At 41.0% G+C, this 18,610-nt stretch overlaps 1 protein-coding gene across 2 annotated transcripts in view; it reads left to right on the top strand.

Moving 5' to 3' along the window:
• The window catches only part of DAPP1 (dual adaptor of phosphotyrosine and 3-phosphoinositides 1), a 152,244-nt gene that overhangs the window by 98,237 nt on the left and 35,397 nt on the right, over positions 1-18,610 (top strand). For both annotated transcript variants that reach the window (XM_068231778.1, XM_068231788.1), the window contains one exon: positions 225-358. In XM_068231778.1, coding sequence (XP_068087879.1) covers positions 225-358 — 134 coding nt within the window. The remainder of the gene's footprint in view (positions 1-224; positions 359-18,610) is intronic.

The following is an 18,610-nucleotide window of genomic DNA, read 5'->3' as shown; positions in this document are numbered from 1 at the left end:
CTACTCAGAAACAATGTAAAAACGATCATATCCATTATGTACGTATCATTAGAAACCTGAGTAATGTAGCTGGAATCTGTCATTACTTACAGCTGGTTACAGTGCTACGTTACATAAATGTATGTGGAGACTATTACTTACCAAGCTTGATGATGCTGAAGGTTAGCACATAATAATAGTAGTAGTGTTGTACTACTAATATAACACAGATACATTTCTTCCAGGGCCAAGGACTCAGTGAAACACTTTCAGGTCTACCAGGTTGGAACAACTATTAAATTTGGATTCAATGAATTCTCATCTATAAAAGAATTTATTCAGCATTTTGCTAACCAGCCTTTGATTGGAAGTGAATCAGGTATGTCGTAATATGTCGAAATATTTTAGATATTACCTTTTGTGCAGATTTTTGTAGCAGTGACTCAGCACTGCACTTGATTATCTAGTTACTATTGTTCACTGCCACTGTAAACGCACCCGTTACCCGGTTAATGCACAGCATGCTGTGCGTTACTTCATTGAAACCCACTGCACCGCCCCACACCACATACAATATAAAATCCCCATAGGAATATAATTGCATTGCGTTGTGATATTGTCCATTGCAACACAATGCAACAGACACAGTGTGCAAGGGCCCTTTCACACATGCATTGTCTTGTACTTTTTGTACAAATAGCAAAGCGTATTGGGTCTGCATCTCACTAAGCAAAGCGTTATATAAGTATGTTGTGCTAAAACGCATGTATGTGAACTAAAACAAACCAATTTATAAAGACGGAATACAACTTCCTTCACACGCCCTGTGTATTTGTTGCATTAAAAGTCAATGTATCATGCATACTGTAAACTGGCCCTAATGCTATCTGATCACATATAAATGTTTAGAAACCACATAAAAATGTTCTTGAGTGTGGCTTTCCTTTCCTGGTATTTTTGTGACATACATGGTTTAATAACTTCCTCCTGTTTCCCTATAATAATTACTCTAAGTTGGAACATATTCTTCTGAATACTTGACTGTTTCCAACTTTGTTAATTGCAGATGACGTTATCTTAGCAGACACCACACCAACCTAAGCAGGATAAGCAACACAAAGATCACACCCACACAAAATAAAAATTCCCGAACCTGTCTTGCCACATAATCACATTGCATTCAACCCATTATTAAAGACAAAGGTAATGTGTATAATCAGGACAGAAATTTCCCTTCTTAAAACAGAAGGTATTTGCAATTAGTCAGGTTGGAGTGAGCTTCTGATGTGCGTGTCCCACAATGCATCACCCCTAAATATGCAAATCATCCCTTTGATGCTGATTCCCTATGAGCTTGCTGGGCAATCTGTAACTCTGCATATAATCAGCAAAGTTAAAATATGAAGATCATTTCTTCAAGTCCTGAAGTCCTGTACTGGTGTCATGAGTAAAGCTGCACATTTTAGCTTTTAAATGCCTGAAGCCATCAATTAAGATTATTTTAGGTGACATTATAGGAAGGATCGTTGCACAGACACACTGCTGGGCTCTTTGCCAAGCAGCCTGCTCTGTCCTCTGGAGGCAGGATGAAGGGAGGGGGCAAGCTGTAGATCTTCAGCTACATTAGTGGATGGCTGAGTTCCTGCGTAGTATTAGTAACTTCACCATCAGGCCAGGTTTTCATGAATGATAATCTCAGGTGCTGAAAACCCAACCTGTGGACGTAGCTTTCCAGCATTGAAGACTATAATCCAGCCCACACTTTTTTATAGTCTTGCATTCCATTAAAATAGGATGGGACAGCTTTTAGCTTTTTTTATTCATGTCCGTATTTTCCTTTTGGGAGAAAATTACTTATTTTGGCTTCCAAAGAAAGTTGGTCTCTGCTAAGGGGAAACAGATGTTTTTTTGTAGAGTGACTATCAGTCTTAATCAGGATTTTACATCTGCCACTGACTTCCTGTGCCAGTGACTAGTGTTCTCTCTAGTGTTTACATTAGAGCTCAGGTGATCACCAAGAGAAGAAGGAATGCAAATTTCTCCATATGAGTCACAGTCACTACTTATGACTAACAAAGGGTATGATAGAACCTGACCTGACCTCGTTCCAACCTAATGCTGGGGATACACGGTACGTTTCTGTACTGTGTATTGAGACGCTGATGCTCCAAGCTGATCATTTCCAACAGGTCCGATACCCGCGCGGATCGATTCCCTGCTCGATCCCCGCGGGCGGACAATAGCGGGGAATTGAGCGGCTGATAAGGAAGCGCCCGCGGGGACGAGCAGGAATCAATCCGGGCGGCCGCGGGGACGCGGCGGGAGTCGATCCGGCAGCTAATCGAGTCGCTGGATCACTCCGTGTATGCCCAGCATAAGGGCTTTTTCACACTAGCTAATGCATGCAGGAACCCGATTTTGTGCATGCGTCATGACCTGCGGCATGACGTCAGGAAGTTGCGGTTCAATGCATATCAGCGACGCCAGTTCTAATTCACCCAATGGAAAAACACTTACAGAGGCGTTACAACGTAATGCTCTGGAATGCTTTGTCTAACGTGAATGGTACCATGAAAGTCAATAGACCTTACCTTTCTTACTGCATCCTAGGTGCATTCCGTCAAAATGAACGGAACAGCTCCTAGTGTTAAAGAGCCCTAAAGGCCTGTCTCCACTCCTCACTCTTTCTAAACAGGAAAACTCCAACCAATGTAAATCAATGGGCTAGTTCACACTTGAATGTGTGTTTTACATGCAGAAAAACAGTTGACAGCATGCAAAAAAACTGAGGCACAGAAAAAACTGACGAGTAGAGATAGGCCCACATCTAGATTTTCATTTTAGTTTACCTTCAGCAAGCTTTCCTTATCTCAGACATTCCATGATGCATATACTGGTGCCTACAAGTACTGCACTCTGTGTCTCCTGTCTGGTTTGGAGGTTATTATAAATTATTATGGGGTACTTTAAGGAACCTGTTGGTGATAAACACCCTTCTCTGTACATCACTATTATTTTTTATTATGCATTTATATATTGCCACTGAATTTTCCCCTTATTTATTAAAACAAGAAAATGTCAGAAGAGAACGAGCAGCACCAGAACACTTCTAAAATGAAAATCTAGCCCACAGTTCAGGGTAAACTTAATTTAATAAAAAGTCTTCTTTTTTGAGAAATGTTTAAGCCATCAGGAAAGCTGGAGGCATCATACGCTGTATATCAGGCATCGGCCCGCTGTTTCAAAATGCTCAGAACATACGCTGTCACTGACCATGGAACATGTGAAAAAGCTTCATTGGACATGTCATAATATCATTGCTATTATCACATCTGATCTGTGTCCAGTTGTGAACTGTAAGTTTTTGTTCCACCACGGCATCGGACAAAGTGACCACTGTTCCTGTTGTTGTTAACATAGGATCTGTCAACATGTCCATTGGCCCTTTGTGTTCCGTTGTGGAAAACTGAACATTTTGGCTCTTAATGTAAACAGAGCCTCAAACTTTTTCTACAGTACAGAATTAAGAGCAAGCAAATCACTATAGGCCCTGTAGTGACACATACTAGTAGAATGCAGTTAATTATTCAGGATATTCATTTTACATCAGTTATCTTGGTTTCAGCATCAGAAAGCCTTCCTATAGCTATATATAGCTGTATATTGGTATGTAGCCCTGCCCTCCCAGTGATGTCACAGCCTAGGCTGTTTAGCTATGTGGAATTCTCTTCTCATAGCATTCTGGGAGACTGGGTATTTTTTCTACTAGCTTTGAAACTGGCTGAGTAACTAAACATTCTGCAGAGCTGCACACCACAGAACTAAAGATGTCACCACCTGCAATAAAATTTAGATTGTAAATCAGGGTAAGGAAAGATTTTACAATGGAAAAAAAATGACTATTATAAGTGAATTATAAAATAATACTGCAATGTAAAAAAAAAATAAGCATGTAAAAAAAAAATAAGCATTTTTATTAATTGTGTTATTTTCAGTACAGTTGCATATGCTTTTTCACTTTACAATAACAGTGGTACAAACACATGACAAAATAATGCATAAGCAGAATAGTTGACATACCAATGATCAAAAGTTACAAAAATACAAAAAAAATACAATGTTTTAAGGTTCCTACAGATGCGCTGAATCCCCCAGTAATGTTTGTTGACTTTGTTTTATTGACTCAGATATGGTGAAAAAATAGAAGCCCATAGACTTCAACTCAGCTCTAAAAAATGCAAAAATAAAAAATCTAAAAACAGTTTAAAATTGTAAGGATTGCTTACCTCAATGAGTCATCACCATAAATAGGAATAAAAAAAAAACAGTAGGTTATTAAAGGGGAACTGAAGAGAGAGTTATATGGAGGCTGTCATGTTTATTTCCTTTTAAGCAATACCAGTTGCCTGGCAGCCCTGCTGATCCTCTGCCTCTAATACTATTAGCCATAGCCCCTGAACAAGCATGCAGCAGATCAGGCGTTTCAGTGGTTCAGACTTTAAAGTCAGATCTGACAAGACTAGCTGCATGCTTGTTTCTGGTTTTATTCAGATACTACTGCAGAGAAATAGACCAGCAGGGCTGCCAGGCAACTGGTATTGATTAAAAGGAAATAAATATGGCAGCCTCTGTATACCTCTTACTTCAGCTCCCTTTTAAAGCACGTTGACAACGCATTTCACAGGTACTCTCCCACTTCCTCAGGTCAATGCAAGTGCCTGGAGGTATAGCATGCATGGTTAGGTGCGCCTATATGATACAGTGTTCAGAATATTGGGATGAGTTCAGTTAATTTAGACCAAGCTGAGTTGGAGCAAATGCAATCACCTTTAGCTATAATGTATTTGGGTATATGGATGCATAGGGATGAATTTCACACTAGGTACAGTATAAACATGCCTAAATGTTCCCTTATAAGTGGCTGCTGGAGCGAAAAGTGATATAATTTGCTGATTCAGCTCATTCACACTTGTCTATAAGCCATATAATAGGGGTGTGGCATGGGTTGTGGTGTAAGAGTGGAGTTTAAGACAATGGATAATGTTTGTGTTTGTAAGCTCTTCAGGCTTAAATTGAGCCTTGTGGGCGAATGTGTCTCTTGCTAATTTGATAATTTTATATGTTTTCAACTTTAACACGCTTTAAGTTGTCAATAAAGGCTGGGACTGTAGAGATGTATAATGCATGCTTCTTAGTATAGGTTTATACTCCCAGCATCTTCACAAAGTGGGTATAAAAAAGAACTGCCCTCTTCAAAATATTCACATTTTGTTTCTTTACAGCATGAAACGAAGATGCTTAAAAAAAATATTTTACCAGTTGTATTTATGCAATGTAACTTAAAACAACTACAAAACAAACAGAATCGGAGATGGATAACAACAAAAAAACATTTTAAAAGCGCTTTTCTCTCGTAGGGCCAAAACGCATACGCTTGTCTCAGATCAGTAGTACATAGTAATTAGGGACAGTTGTAAATGCCGATTTCCAATTCCAACGGTTTTCTGATTTCTGGAAATGCCAATATCACAAATCTCCACAGAAATCCCATGTCACTTGACAGGCAGCCGATTGGGCCAATCAACGTGTGGGGATCACGTCCTATGAAGCAACTGGATCCGCTGGGGCTCAGGGCGGGACAAGTGGAGAGGCCGTTTGTTACAAGGAGTGCGCATAAGTTCCCAGCAAACACTACCCTGCACTACCGCAGCATAGCGTGCTCTGAGCTTGTGCTCCTCTCATCAAGCTGTGCTGCTTTAGCAGAGCAGCTTGATAAATCAAGCCCATAGATCCTTTGACAATGTGATGTTGGTTTTCTGGCAAGATAGGTTACATAGACTGTCAACTGTGCGGAATAGCTGGGTAGGTTTGTCGTTTGCTTTTGCAATTTCCTGTGATAGAAAAGAAGACTTTTTCTTGTTGATCATCGCCAGGTAATTCTTTTGGTGAAGAATTAAGGGGCCCATGCACTCAGCCGATTTTTGGCCGATTGATCGATCAAAATTGATCGATTGATTGGTCGATTGCAAATTGATTGACCAATCTACTGATTTTGATCGGTTTCGATCGATTTCAATCTATCTGGCAGGCTGGAGAATCTAGGTCGATTTGTTGAGATTGCTTATCATTTTGCATTGGCCCTAATGGAAATCTGATGGCAAAATAATGCCATCAGATCGATTTTCAATAGATTTCAAACTGAAATCTATTGGATATCTGTTCCTAGTAAAAAATGTTCCTAAACACATCAGATAAATCAGAAATCAATCTGATGATCTATCTGCTGCTAATCTAACGAGTGTATGGCCACCTTTAGGGAGTGTTTTTCCTTTGAGCACTGATGTTTGTGCTATTGTCGTTCCAGTCTGCGTCCCTCCTTCTTCAGTTCCTTTAACCACTTAAGGACCGAGGTGATAGAGATCTACGCCCTGTTTTGATGGGCTCCTGGCTGGCAGGGCGTAGATCTCTATCACCGGCGCCGCCGCTCCCCGCCGCGATCGCGCGCACCGAACCGGCTGCACTTAGCTGTCTTATGACAGCTAAGGCTTCCGGGTATCGGCAGGAGCCGTCACTGATTGGCTCCCTGCCGTGTGATCGCTGTGAGCCAATCACAGCGATCACCCTCCGAAAGGCAACATAGTTGCCGTTTCGCCTCCCTCTCCGCCTCCCTCTCCCTGTCACTGTGGATCTTGTGTGACAGGGAGAGACGCACAGCCTGCAGCCGTGACAGGCTGTGCGATTTTAGTGTAAAAATAAACTTTTTTTTATCCAGCACTCCCCCCCATGTATCCCTTGATCCCCTCCCAACCACCTATATATATATATAGATCTATATATAGATCTATATATATATATATATATATATAGATCTATCTATATATATATATAGATCTATCTATATATATATATATAGATCTATCTATATATATATATAGATCTATCTATATATATATATAGATCTATCTATATATATATATATATAGATCTATCTATATATATATAGATCTATCTATATATATATATATATATATATATATCGATATATCTATATATATATATATATCTATATCTATATATATATATATATATATATATATATATATTTTACTGCATTGTGATTTTAACCACTTGCCGACCGCCCCTACCTAGGGGCGGCGGCAAAGTGGAGCCCGCAACGACCGCAATACGCCGATCGGCGGCGGCTCGTTGCGGACTAGCTGGCCGGGGATTGCACGCTGGATGTGCCCACCCGCGACGTCAACCCGCCAGCCAATTAGCAGCGGCGGTGGGTTGTTAACCCCCGATCTGCCGCATGTAAAGCGGATAATACGCTTTGTAATGTATACAAAGCGTATTATACAGGCTGCCTCCTGCCCTGGTGGTCCCAGTGATTGAGGGACCACCAGGGCAGGTTGCAGCCCTCCTAGTAAGTACCCAAGCACACTGATCCTGCCCCCTGATCGCCCACTGCACCCATCAGACCCCCCCTGCCCACCCCTCACCCCCCTAATCACCCATTTATCACTCCCTGTCACTATCTCAACGCTATTTTTTAGATTAGGTCCTAAATTTTTTAGATTAGGTCCTGAACACCCCCCCCCCCACACACACACACACCCTCATATCCTCCCTAGAACCTGTCACTGCTACCCATCAGATCAGGCCCTAATATGCCCCCTGCGGGCTTCTGATCTCCCGGCCAAACCCTCACCCGCCACACCGCAGTGACAGAATTGTTTTTTCTGATCACTGCTGGTACGACTTAATTGCCATGTCCAGGTCACGATTTGAGAACATTCCTGCACTTCAGTGCCAATACAACCTGTCATCTAAGAAGCCACCCTGCTTATGACCGGTTCCACAAAATTCGGCCCCTCATAGACCACCTGTCATCAAAATTTGCAGATGCATATACCCCTGAACAGTCATTTTGAGGCATTTGGTTTCCAGACTACTCCTCGTGGTTTTGGGCCCCTAAAATGCCAGGGCAGTATAGGAACCCCACAAGTGACCCCATTTTAGAAAGAAGACACCCCAAGGTATTCCGTTAGGTGTATGACGAGTTCATAGAAGATTTTATTTTTTGTCAAAAGTTAGCGGAAATTGATTTGTATTGTTTTTTTTCACAAAGTGTCACTTTCCACTAACTTGTGACAAAAAATAAAATCTTCTATGAACTCACCATACACCTAACGGAATACCTTGGGGTGTCTTCTTTCTAAAATGGGGACACTTGTGGGGTTTCTATACTTCCCTGGCATTTTAGGGGCCCTAAACCGTGAGGAGTAGCCTAGAAACCAAATGCCTCAAAATGACCTGTGAATAGGACGTTGGGCCCCATAGCGCACCTAGGCTGCAAAAAAGTGTCACACATGTGATAACGCCGTACTCAGGAGAAGTAGTATAATGTGTTTTGGGGTGTATTTTTACACATACCCATGCTGGGTGGGAGAAATCTCTCTGTAAAGGGACAATTGTGTGTAAAAAAAATCAAAACATTTTAATTTACAGAGATATTTCTCCCACCCAGCATGGGTATGTGTAAAAATACACCCCAAAACACATTATACTACTTCTCCTGAGTACGGCGATACCACATGTGTGACACTTTTTTGCAACCTAGGTGCGCTAAGAGGCCCAACGTCCTATGAGTACCTTTAGAATTTCACAGGTCATTTTGAGGCATTTGGTTTCTAGACTACTCCTCACGGTTTAGGGCCCCTAAAATGCCAGGGCATTATAGGAACCCCACAAGTGACCCCATTTTAGAAAGAAGACACCCCAAGGTATTCAATTAGGTGTATGGGGAATTCATAGACGATTTTATTTTTTGTCACAAGTTAGTGGAAAATGACACTTTGTGAAAAAAACAATAAAAATCAATTTCCGCTAACTTGTGAAAAAAAAATTAAATCTTCTATGAACTCCCCATACTACTAACGGAATACCTTGGGGTGTCTTCTTTCTAAAATGGGGTCACTTGTAGGGTTCCTATACTGTCCTGGCATTTTAGGGGCCCTAAACCGTGAGGAGTAGTCTAGAAAATAAATGCCTCAAAATGACCTGTGAAATCCTAAAGGTACTCATAGGACTTTGGGCCCCTTAGCGCAGTTAGGGTGCAAAAAAGTGTCACACATGTGGTATCGCCGTACTCAGGAGAAGTAGTATAATGTGTTTTGGGGTGTATTTTTACACATACCCATGCTGGGTGGGAGAAATATCTCTGTAAATGGACAATTGTGTGTGAAAAAATCAAAAGAAATCTCATTTACAGAGATATTTCTCCCACCCATCATGGGTATGTGTAAAAATACACCCCAAAACACATTATACTATTTCTCCTGAGTAAGGCGATACCACATGTGTGACATTTCTTTTGCAGCCTAGGTGCGCTAAGGGGTCCAAAGTCCTATGAGCACCTTTAGGCTTTACAGGGGTGCTTACAATTTAGCACCCCCAAAATGCCAGGACAGTAAACACACCCCACAAATGACCCCATTTTGGAAACTAGACACTTCAAGGTATTCAGAGAGGGGCATGGTGAGTCCGTGGCAGATTTCATTTTTTTTTTGTCACCAGTTAGCAGGAATGGAAACTTTTTTTTATTTATTTTTTTTGTCACAAAGTGTCATTTTCCGCTAACTTGTGACAAAAGATAAAATCTTCTATGAACTCACCATGCCTCTAAGTGAATACTTTGGGGTGTCTTCTTTCCAAAATGGGGTCATTTCGGGGGTATTTATACTATCCTGGAATTCTGGCACCTCATGAAACCTGACAGGTGCTCAGAAATGAGAGAGATGCTTCAAAATGGGAAAATTCAATTTTTGCACCATTGTTTGTAAACGCTATAACTTTTACCCAAACCAATAAATATACACTGAATGGGTTTTTTTAAATCAAAAACATGTTTGTCCACATTTTTCGCGCTGCATGTATACAGAAATTTTACTTTATTTGAAAAATGTCAGCACAGAAAGTTAAAAAAATCATTTTTTTGCCAAAATTCATGTCTTTTTTGATGAATATAATAAAAAGTAAAAATCGCAGCAGCAATCAAATAGCACCAAAAGAAAGCTGTATTAGTGACAAGAAAAGGAGGTAAAATTCATTTAGATGGTAGCTTGTATGACTGAGCAATAAACCATTAAAGCTGCAGTGGTCTGAATGAAAAAAAGGCTCTGGTCCTTAAGGGGTGAAAAGACTGCGGTCCTTAAGTGGTTAAGGAGTTGTCAAACAATCATGCATGATGTAACGGTGTGGAACTTTTGATGCGTAAGGGAGCAATAGAGTCAAAGGCAGATGATACACAGAGGTTATATAAAGGAGCAGTGTTTGTTTTTACTACAAGACAAGTCACATAACATTTATATCACGCTTTTCTCCTGGCGGACTCAAAGTGCTTCAGGGCTGCAGCCACTTAGGGTGCACTCCACAGGCAACCAGGATCATTAAGGAGTCTTGCCCATAGACTCCATACTGTTTTATATACTGGTGACTGTTCACTACTCGACCACAGACTGTGATTCTACCTAAATCTCCTGTGACTGACATTACAATCGATATTGCAAACCAAATGTCACTGAATATTGATTGTGGGGCCATTTGTGGTGTCACTTCGGCGATAAACAGATCTTTAGCCCAATTCGAAGTCTGAATGTTAAATTGAGCTGAATTTTGTATAGTTTATGGCCAGCTTTAGGCTTCTTTTCCACGGACAGGTGAACTGTATACTCAGCAGCAGTGAGCAGTTATCAGGCAGCAGCAAGCAGTTGCCAGGCAGCAGCAAGCAGTTGCCAGGCAGCAGCAGGCAGTTGTGAGAGTTTGAGAGGCATTTCACTGCCTATCAACTGTCAGCGGCAAAGAGCCCTTAGTTGGATTGGATTGCAGCCTTTGGAGGGCAATCTTGGTATTTGGTGAGTAATGTGGGATTAGTTATACCTTACAGAGTATACAAGCATTTTTTGGAGGGGGTATTCTGTTATCTATTGTAGTGATTCTGTTTTTTGTTTATTTTTCCCTGAGCTGTTGTTATTATATCTTTCAGTTAGCTGTTGCTTTGTGTAAGCCACAGGTGTCAAACTCCAAGCCTGGAGGACCAGATCCATGCCAGTGTTTAGGATGGACTGAGAAAGAGAGGAATGTGTTCTACCTGATGGACTTTCATACCTTTCCTGATTCAGACCCATCAATTAGTTTGAGCTGTGTCAAAAATGTGTGAGGACCTGTTTGACATCCCTGGTGAAAACACAACTGGGAAAATGATTTTGTGTGAGTGTTTGTGTTCATTCCAGGCCAGCCTGTGCATATTGTGAAATGAGGGTGATTCGTCTTTTATGTTCCAATTTACCACCAACTGGTATTGCATTTTTCTGTGTAAAAATCACAAAATCGGATGGTGTTATTTACAGGATGTCTTTACACTCCCAATCGGAAGGCGATTGCGATGCACGTGGCAGTCCAATTGCAAAATTCCAACCTGCTGCATTTTTCCTTAACCATATCATGATTGCAAACACCGCAAATCAGATGCAGTGGAAGCCTATCGTAAATAGACAGTGTCTGTTCCCACTCGGCTGGTCGCCAACTCACCTATCCTGTGGATTTGGTTTTACCGCCACTGCCAGGGAGTTCAGTCCACTGCAAGGGAGAAGCATATCGGAGCTCATCAGAAGCATGGGGCAACCCACTGGTTTGTAAATAGACCAAAGGGAATCCTGCTTAGCAACAGGGAAAATTTTTATTGGTTCATGGTTGAGCAATGAGAATCCTCCATGTTGCTAGGTTTTTTTTACAATGCAATAGCAACCCCATGGTTCTGCCAGGCTCCGATCGGGTTCAGGGCAAGCAGAGGAGTCAGCAGCAGCAGCGGCTGATGGAAGCAGACAAACCGGATAGTTTTCAATGCGAATGGAGTGGATGAAAAATGGCAGGTAATATGGACAACGAGGTGCGGATGCCAGCGTATCCTTACCGCATGCTATTAATGAGATTATCCATTACCTAACACTCACATTCAGTATAATGACAGCACATTTAGAAGAGCTTGATCCAATTGCAAATATGATCTTGGTGTTTTTTTAGTTAAAGGCTAACATAGATTTCTACTATATTAGAATAGATTTGCCATTGTCACCCCCAGCACACTGTGAGACACAGCTATGCGCTTTGAGTCCTATGGGAGAAAAGCGCTTTACAAATGTTATTGTATTGTATTGTATTGTATTATCTGCCTGAGACATCTCTAAGGGATCAGCTCCTACAGTGAGAGACAGGTTTCACTTTCAGACCCTGTTGAGTCAATGCGAGATGATGCTGCCAGCAAGGATAGTGTGATTGTGGGATATTTACACCTGTCTGTGAAGAACTGGACTGCCACCACAAACTCATTGCACATAGGTCACTAAACAGCTGTTAGCCGCTACTAATTCTGGGCTGAACTTGTCCAGGGTCAGATGGGAAGAGGATTCCTAGAGGTAATATTCAGGCTGACTTTAGTGTGAAAATGTAAAGGACAACTGTAATGAGAGGTATATGGAGGCTGCCATATTTATTTCCTTTTAAGCAATACCAGTTGCCTGGCTATCCTGCTGATCTTCTGCCTCTAATACTTTTAGCCATAGACCCTGAATAAGAATGCAGCAGATCAGGTGTTTCTGACATTGTCAAATCTTACAAGATTAGCCACATACTTGTTTCTGGTGTTATTCAGACACTACTGGTATTGTTTAAAAGAAAATAACTATAGCAGCCTCCATATTCTCACTACAGTTGTCATTTAAATGGAATCCGAAGTGAAAATAAACAAATGAGATAATGAATTGTATGTGTAGTACAGCTAAGAAATAGAACATAAATAGCAAAGAAACAAGTTATATATTGTTTCCAGTACAGGAAGAGTTGAACAACTTTGTTATCCATACAAAAGAGCTTCTCTGAGCACCACCACCTAAATTGATGGCTGATTTCTGGAGCACTATACATCAAAGAAACAGTGACAGAGAACTTCAGATAAGGTTTTCACTTCAGAGATGTTCAAAGAATCATTAGCTCTGCAAATCACACTCTGTATTTGAAACTATAAAACAGAGCAAACTGCAAATATAACAATATGATGCAATGCAATATAAATGAAAATAAAAATATGAGACACATTTCTTTGCCACTAATGTTCTATTCCTTATCTATACTACACATACAATTCATAATATCATAAGTTTTTTTTTTCTCTTCAGTGCTACTTTAAAGACAAAAACTGTGTCCTGAGGAATGAGTTTATTATATCCAGAGGTTTACTTTATCAGTGTTTACTATAACAAGATTCTACTGTAATAATTAACCATTTCAGCCCACGGGTATTTTTCACCTTATGCATCAGAGCAATTTTCACCTCTCATTCATTCGCCAATAACTTTATCACTAATTATCACAATGAATTGATCTATATCTGTTTTTTTTTTTGCCACCAATTAGGCTTTCTTTGGGTGGTTCATTTTGCTAAGAATTTGTAATGATCTGGGGGCGATTTCAACAGTCAGCGCACAGCAAGTGCGCTGAAGCAGATGGAAATCCGCACAATCACAAAAGCAGAGTACCCAGTATATATTTGTAGAGGAGAATTCCAACCAGCAGGTGGAGCTGTGGAGTACAGAGGAATAAGTCCTCTGTACAGCCACAGATGCCAGATTGAAATTGCACGATTAAGCAACACTGGACATTATAAACAAAGTAGCAACTCAGAAGAGAGAAAGAACAGAAACAGACTATATGAATTTCTACCAATCTAGTCGCCACCCAGCGACGGTAGACATATCACATCAGAACAGACCGGAAAGAGAAAGCGAATTTCAAGAGAGGCGATTGCTATCAGCAACACAAGACTGAGCAAAGACAGAGCATGAGTTGAGTAAAGGAATGCACAGCAAAGTACAAACTGGACGCCAAGAAAAATAACAAATGAAGTAACTAAATGCGGTCACCGCACGTTATGCGCAACAGTGACAAGCGCGTTAATAATACGGTCACCGCACGTTAAGCGCAACAGTGACAAAAACGTACCAACCTTGACTAACAAATGAACACGGAGAACAAAGACAAACAGATAGCGGGAACGCTTGCTAATCGGTTGCCTAGCACCAGACAACAGCAAGCGTTCGTTCGAGACAAGACAGACTGAAGGAGTAACCAGTAGCAACTGCTGCCAAGGATATACTCCAAGACTCAGACAAGGGAGATCCACCGCCTCTAATTCTAGGGCGAATGTGATCTAGGAACAGGACAGAACTATTCACTATCAGCCACCACTGGAGATAGTACAATCGCAAGGACTTGACAAGGCAAGAATAGGCAGTACAAATTATACACAAACCTGACTGCACTAATAGGAGTGCAAAATGCACTCCCCAAAAATTAACTACACTAGAATATTTGCAACAAGATACAAAGATGCTGAGGCTCAAAGGTTAGTCTCACTAGACAAAGACTATGACGAGCAAGGAATTCTGGGAGGAAGTGACATTTATACTGAAAACCTTCAAAGGAAGCAGACAAGCAGATTGCAAGATAAGTGAATGCAAATCAGTCAGCCTTGCAAACTGACAAAAAAGCCTCTTTTCCCTGGACTGAACTATGCAACCTGCATAAGAAACCAACAAAATGTCCAGGGAATCAAGGCCAGCAGAGCGGATTCTGACAGAATTATTTTTTTCTAAATGCATTTTAACAGGAATACTAAGAAAAAATTGGAAAAAATCATTATTCTTTGTTTTATATTTAAAAAGTTTGGGTGACTGCATAATACGAGGTGGTGTATTTCTATAATTTGCAGTACAATGAAGTGTACATCTTACTTTTGTTTTATTCAATTCTGATTTGTATGGGCTTTATTTATCAAAGACCTTCTCTTCAGGCACAAATAGACCTGTGAAGACAAAGCTTGTATTGGAGTGTATGTGGCTTTTTTTTTTTTTTTTTTATAAACCACTAACAAATAATGAATAATAAACCATTAAACACATCCAATTATGGATACTAAAAATGCACTTTTTATTAGGGTTTCAAGGTATATAATATACTCTGTTGATAATTTAAATAAAGATTATTTAAATGTATGGTTATACAAATAAACATTAGCCTTTAGACCCAGAAACTGTAGGCCTCCCATTAATAACGGAATAGCCTATGACAGTCCGAAATGTAGTATTTAAAGGGAGGGTGGGAGTCAGAAACTGAAGAAATTGACAAGCATGAGAGACACCCAGATTTAATTGGCTGCCAGCAAACCCCACACCCTCTGACAGCTGTGAATCAAAGGGGAGTGGTGCATTCTTCTTACACAGAAGCTTCTGTCTCACCTCCCCAGCAACAGCTCGGCACCGTAAAATAAAGGAAGGAAAACCAGTACCACAGAATAAGATGAGAAATCTGGGCTCCATTCTCTCATTCTGGGCTACCATTATCTGTGTTGTAGTTCCTTAATTATCTCATGACAACATTTTTTTTAAAGTATCTTGACAGGAGACCAAACACGGAGCACAGTGTTTACCACACATTGGGTTGGATTGCAGTGAGCTGTATTACCTTATGCACACATTACTGATGGGAACTGCAGCTTTATTGAATGCCAAATTCAGTAACACTGTGTGGTGTTTACATCAGGCGTGCCCAGTGTATGATAGTGAAGCGACACTTCCTACGTGTTGGCTGAACATATTTACTCAGTGACCGCAGTCCAGGAAGCTTTCTATGGTGTTGAATATGTTCATCACTGTGGAAAGGAGGAAAAATAAAATAGGTTGTTTATGGTGCTTTCCAACAGCTTTGAAATCTTAACAATTAGATAAGCACCTCAGACCTGTGTACAGCACTAAAGCTGGCCATCTGATTTGATTATTATAATCAAAATCAGATGAAAATCAGAGCCACCAAGAGCATACCCGATGGATGATGCAACCAATTTTGGCTGAAATTGTTTACAACGATCAGACATGCTGCAAGATGTAGGGCCGACATGCTTGATCGAGTGCATGCCGGTAATGGTGGGTGATATCGGAATGAGTCACAAATGTGACGAACCCCTGGTGCTGTCCCCCCAGTTAAAAAAAATGCCCCCTGGTGTCTAGTGCATGAATACTCAAACTGTCGGTGTCCGCCGCTGGCTCTGTCTCCACATTGTCTCACATACACGCAACCCACATTGTTGCCGATGTAATGTGGGCATGTGTGTGTCACTAGGCCAAATTCATGCTGAAATCAATTGGGAATTGACCTGCAATGTATGGGAAGCTGACAGATCACTCTCCTATCAGATTAGATCAGAGGGATCTGTCTCTTGGTCAAATCTGCCCATCATCGCTAAATGCATGGGCACCTTTAAAGAGGAACTCCAGTGAAAATAATGTAATAAAAAAGTGCTTCATTTTTACCATAATTATGTATATAGATGATTTAGTCAGTGTTTGCTCATTGTAAAATCTTTCCTCTCCCAGATTCACATTCTGACATGTATTACATGGTGACATTGTTACTGTGGGCATGTTATGTAGCTGTTTCTAGCTGTTCTGGCTGTTAGACAGCTCTAAACAGCCATTTCCTGTCTGTGAACATTGTTACATTGTGGCAGTTTGCCAGGAGTACCGCGGTATTCAGAGCCTCTAGTGGGAGTGGTTTCAGCACAAAATCAGTCACACAGCGCCCCCTGATGGTCTGTTTGTGAAAATCATTCTATTTCTCATGTAAAAGGGGGTATCAGCTACTAATTGGGATAAAGTTCAATTCTTGGTTGGAGTTTCTCTTTAATGTGTAGAAATCAGTAAACATACAGCTTATGGTAATATTTTGTTATCTATAACTCGCTAGAAGTCTTTGGGTTTCTTCTCCAGGACCCCCTAGTGATCCGCCACTTTGGTTGCAGTCTGACTGCTAATTTGCTTGAAGACTTTTCTGTGTTGCTAGGAGTCTCGTGAGTCACATGGAGAGCATCAAGAGGAGGTCCATCCCCAGGAGCTCTTCCGCTCAACCAGCTTATTGCCATCAGCTCCTTCTCTATTTATAAACTTGGCAAAGACTTGTAGTAGGTTAAAGCAGCTGGTCATGTCAACCAAACTGCGAAATTCAAATAAGCTCCTTAAAGAGTAACTGTCAGGCTGCAGAAGCTAATTTAAACCTCTATTCTCCTGTGTTAAACAGTTTAGAAGGAAGCCCAAAAGCCATTAGTGAAGATAAAAATCTCAGTTACCTTTGATGTGTGCTTATCTTAAAGGCTGTTATAGACCCATAAGGACGCAAGCCGCATACTAAACTGCAAAGCATTCTGGGGCCCTCCCCTCGGCTGCTAATGAGACGTTACAGCAGCTTCTAATCAGTCCAGCGCGTAGCACTGATAAATCTCAGGGCAGAGTACACTGCAGGAGTCAGCTATTGTTCCTAGCCACATGGCTCATTAATATTCACTGCACACTGTGTTGTTCAAGTACCAGCTTATCTGTGATCAGGAAGCAGGCAGGACATGACGACACATTTGACAGAAAAACATGGAGCCTGCCATGAGCTGTCAGGAGCATCTATCTCTGCATATACTATATACAAATTCTGTGAAATCCAAACGTGGACAGTGAAATGCATATGTAATGTAAGTACAGCCAATCTTTAGCTACTGATATATGTGTTTATTTTCTCTGAGACCTTATACCTAACAGCTCCTCTTTAAAGCTTATTTGAATTCATTTACACAGCTGGCCTTACAACCTACTGCAAGTCTCCTCCAAGTCTAAAATTAGAGGTGGGTTGGGTTGCAGGAAGTTAGTTAAGAAGTCGAGGTTGGACCTCCTTCAAATATTCTTCAATCAAAATTGAAGATTGAAAGCAAAACAGGGAAAGGGTTGCAAGTAACATGATAGGAGCCAGACTGCACTTAGCATGGACAGAAGGCAGCAATCAACAAATAACGAGCCAAGCTGCAATCAAAGTGGCATATCAAGAAGGAAACCCCAGAGAAAAATCTCAAAGACTTCTTGGAAGTTACAAATATCAAAATATTACCTCAAAATTTGTGTTTATTGCCAAATAAGTACATTTATATACACATAAGCTGGGTGGGGGTGCTTATTCTATGGCTCCAATTTTAGTGCAGACACCACCATAAACCCTTCTTTTATTACCAAGAACCCCTGCAGGCCAGGGGGTGTCAGAGGAGCTCCCATGTCCGCAAGCAGTTAGCACAAAGCTTTCAGAGGATGGTGGGCTATGTTGCCCCTCCTGGCAAACTGTTGTTGCCCACTACTGGCAGCTATAGTGAGCTAGTATAAGAGCTGGGGGAAACCTCACACTTCTGCTTTCCCTCCGCTCATTACCAGCCTCTAAAGCATGAGAGAGGGGCTTGTATAACTAGGGGTGTGGGTTTTGCTGTTTTTTTTTCTTGCTTTGTTTGTATTTGTCTGACTTGCAATGAGGTTTATTTTATGCAACCTTATTTCAAAAGATAGAACATCTAGGCAAGGCTGTAGATATAAATCAACCCCCCTCCCCCCACACTTCAAGGCTGTAGATATAAATCAACCCCCCGTCCCCCCACACTTCAGCAAAGCTTTGATGCCCCCCATGGTTACACGCCTTTCCCCCATCTCCCTTGGAG

The sequence above is a fragment of the Hyperolius riggenbachi genome, chromosome 1 (assembly GCF_040937935.1).
Source record: "Hyperolius riggenbachi isolate aHypRig1 chromosome 1, aHypRig1.pri, whole genome shotgun sequence".
NCBI lineage: Eukaryota > Metazoa > Chordata > Amphibia > Anura > Hyperoliidae > Hyperolius > Hyperolius riggenbachi.
The sequence above is the reverse complement of the archived record's forward strand: the minus strand, read 5'-3'. Positions and strand labels throughout refer to the sequence as shown.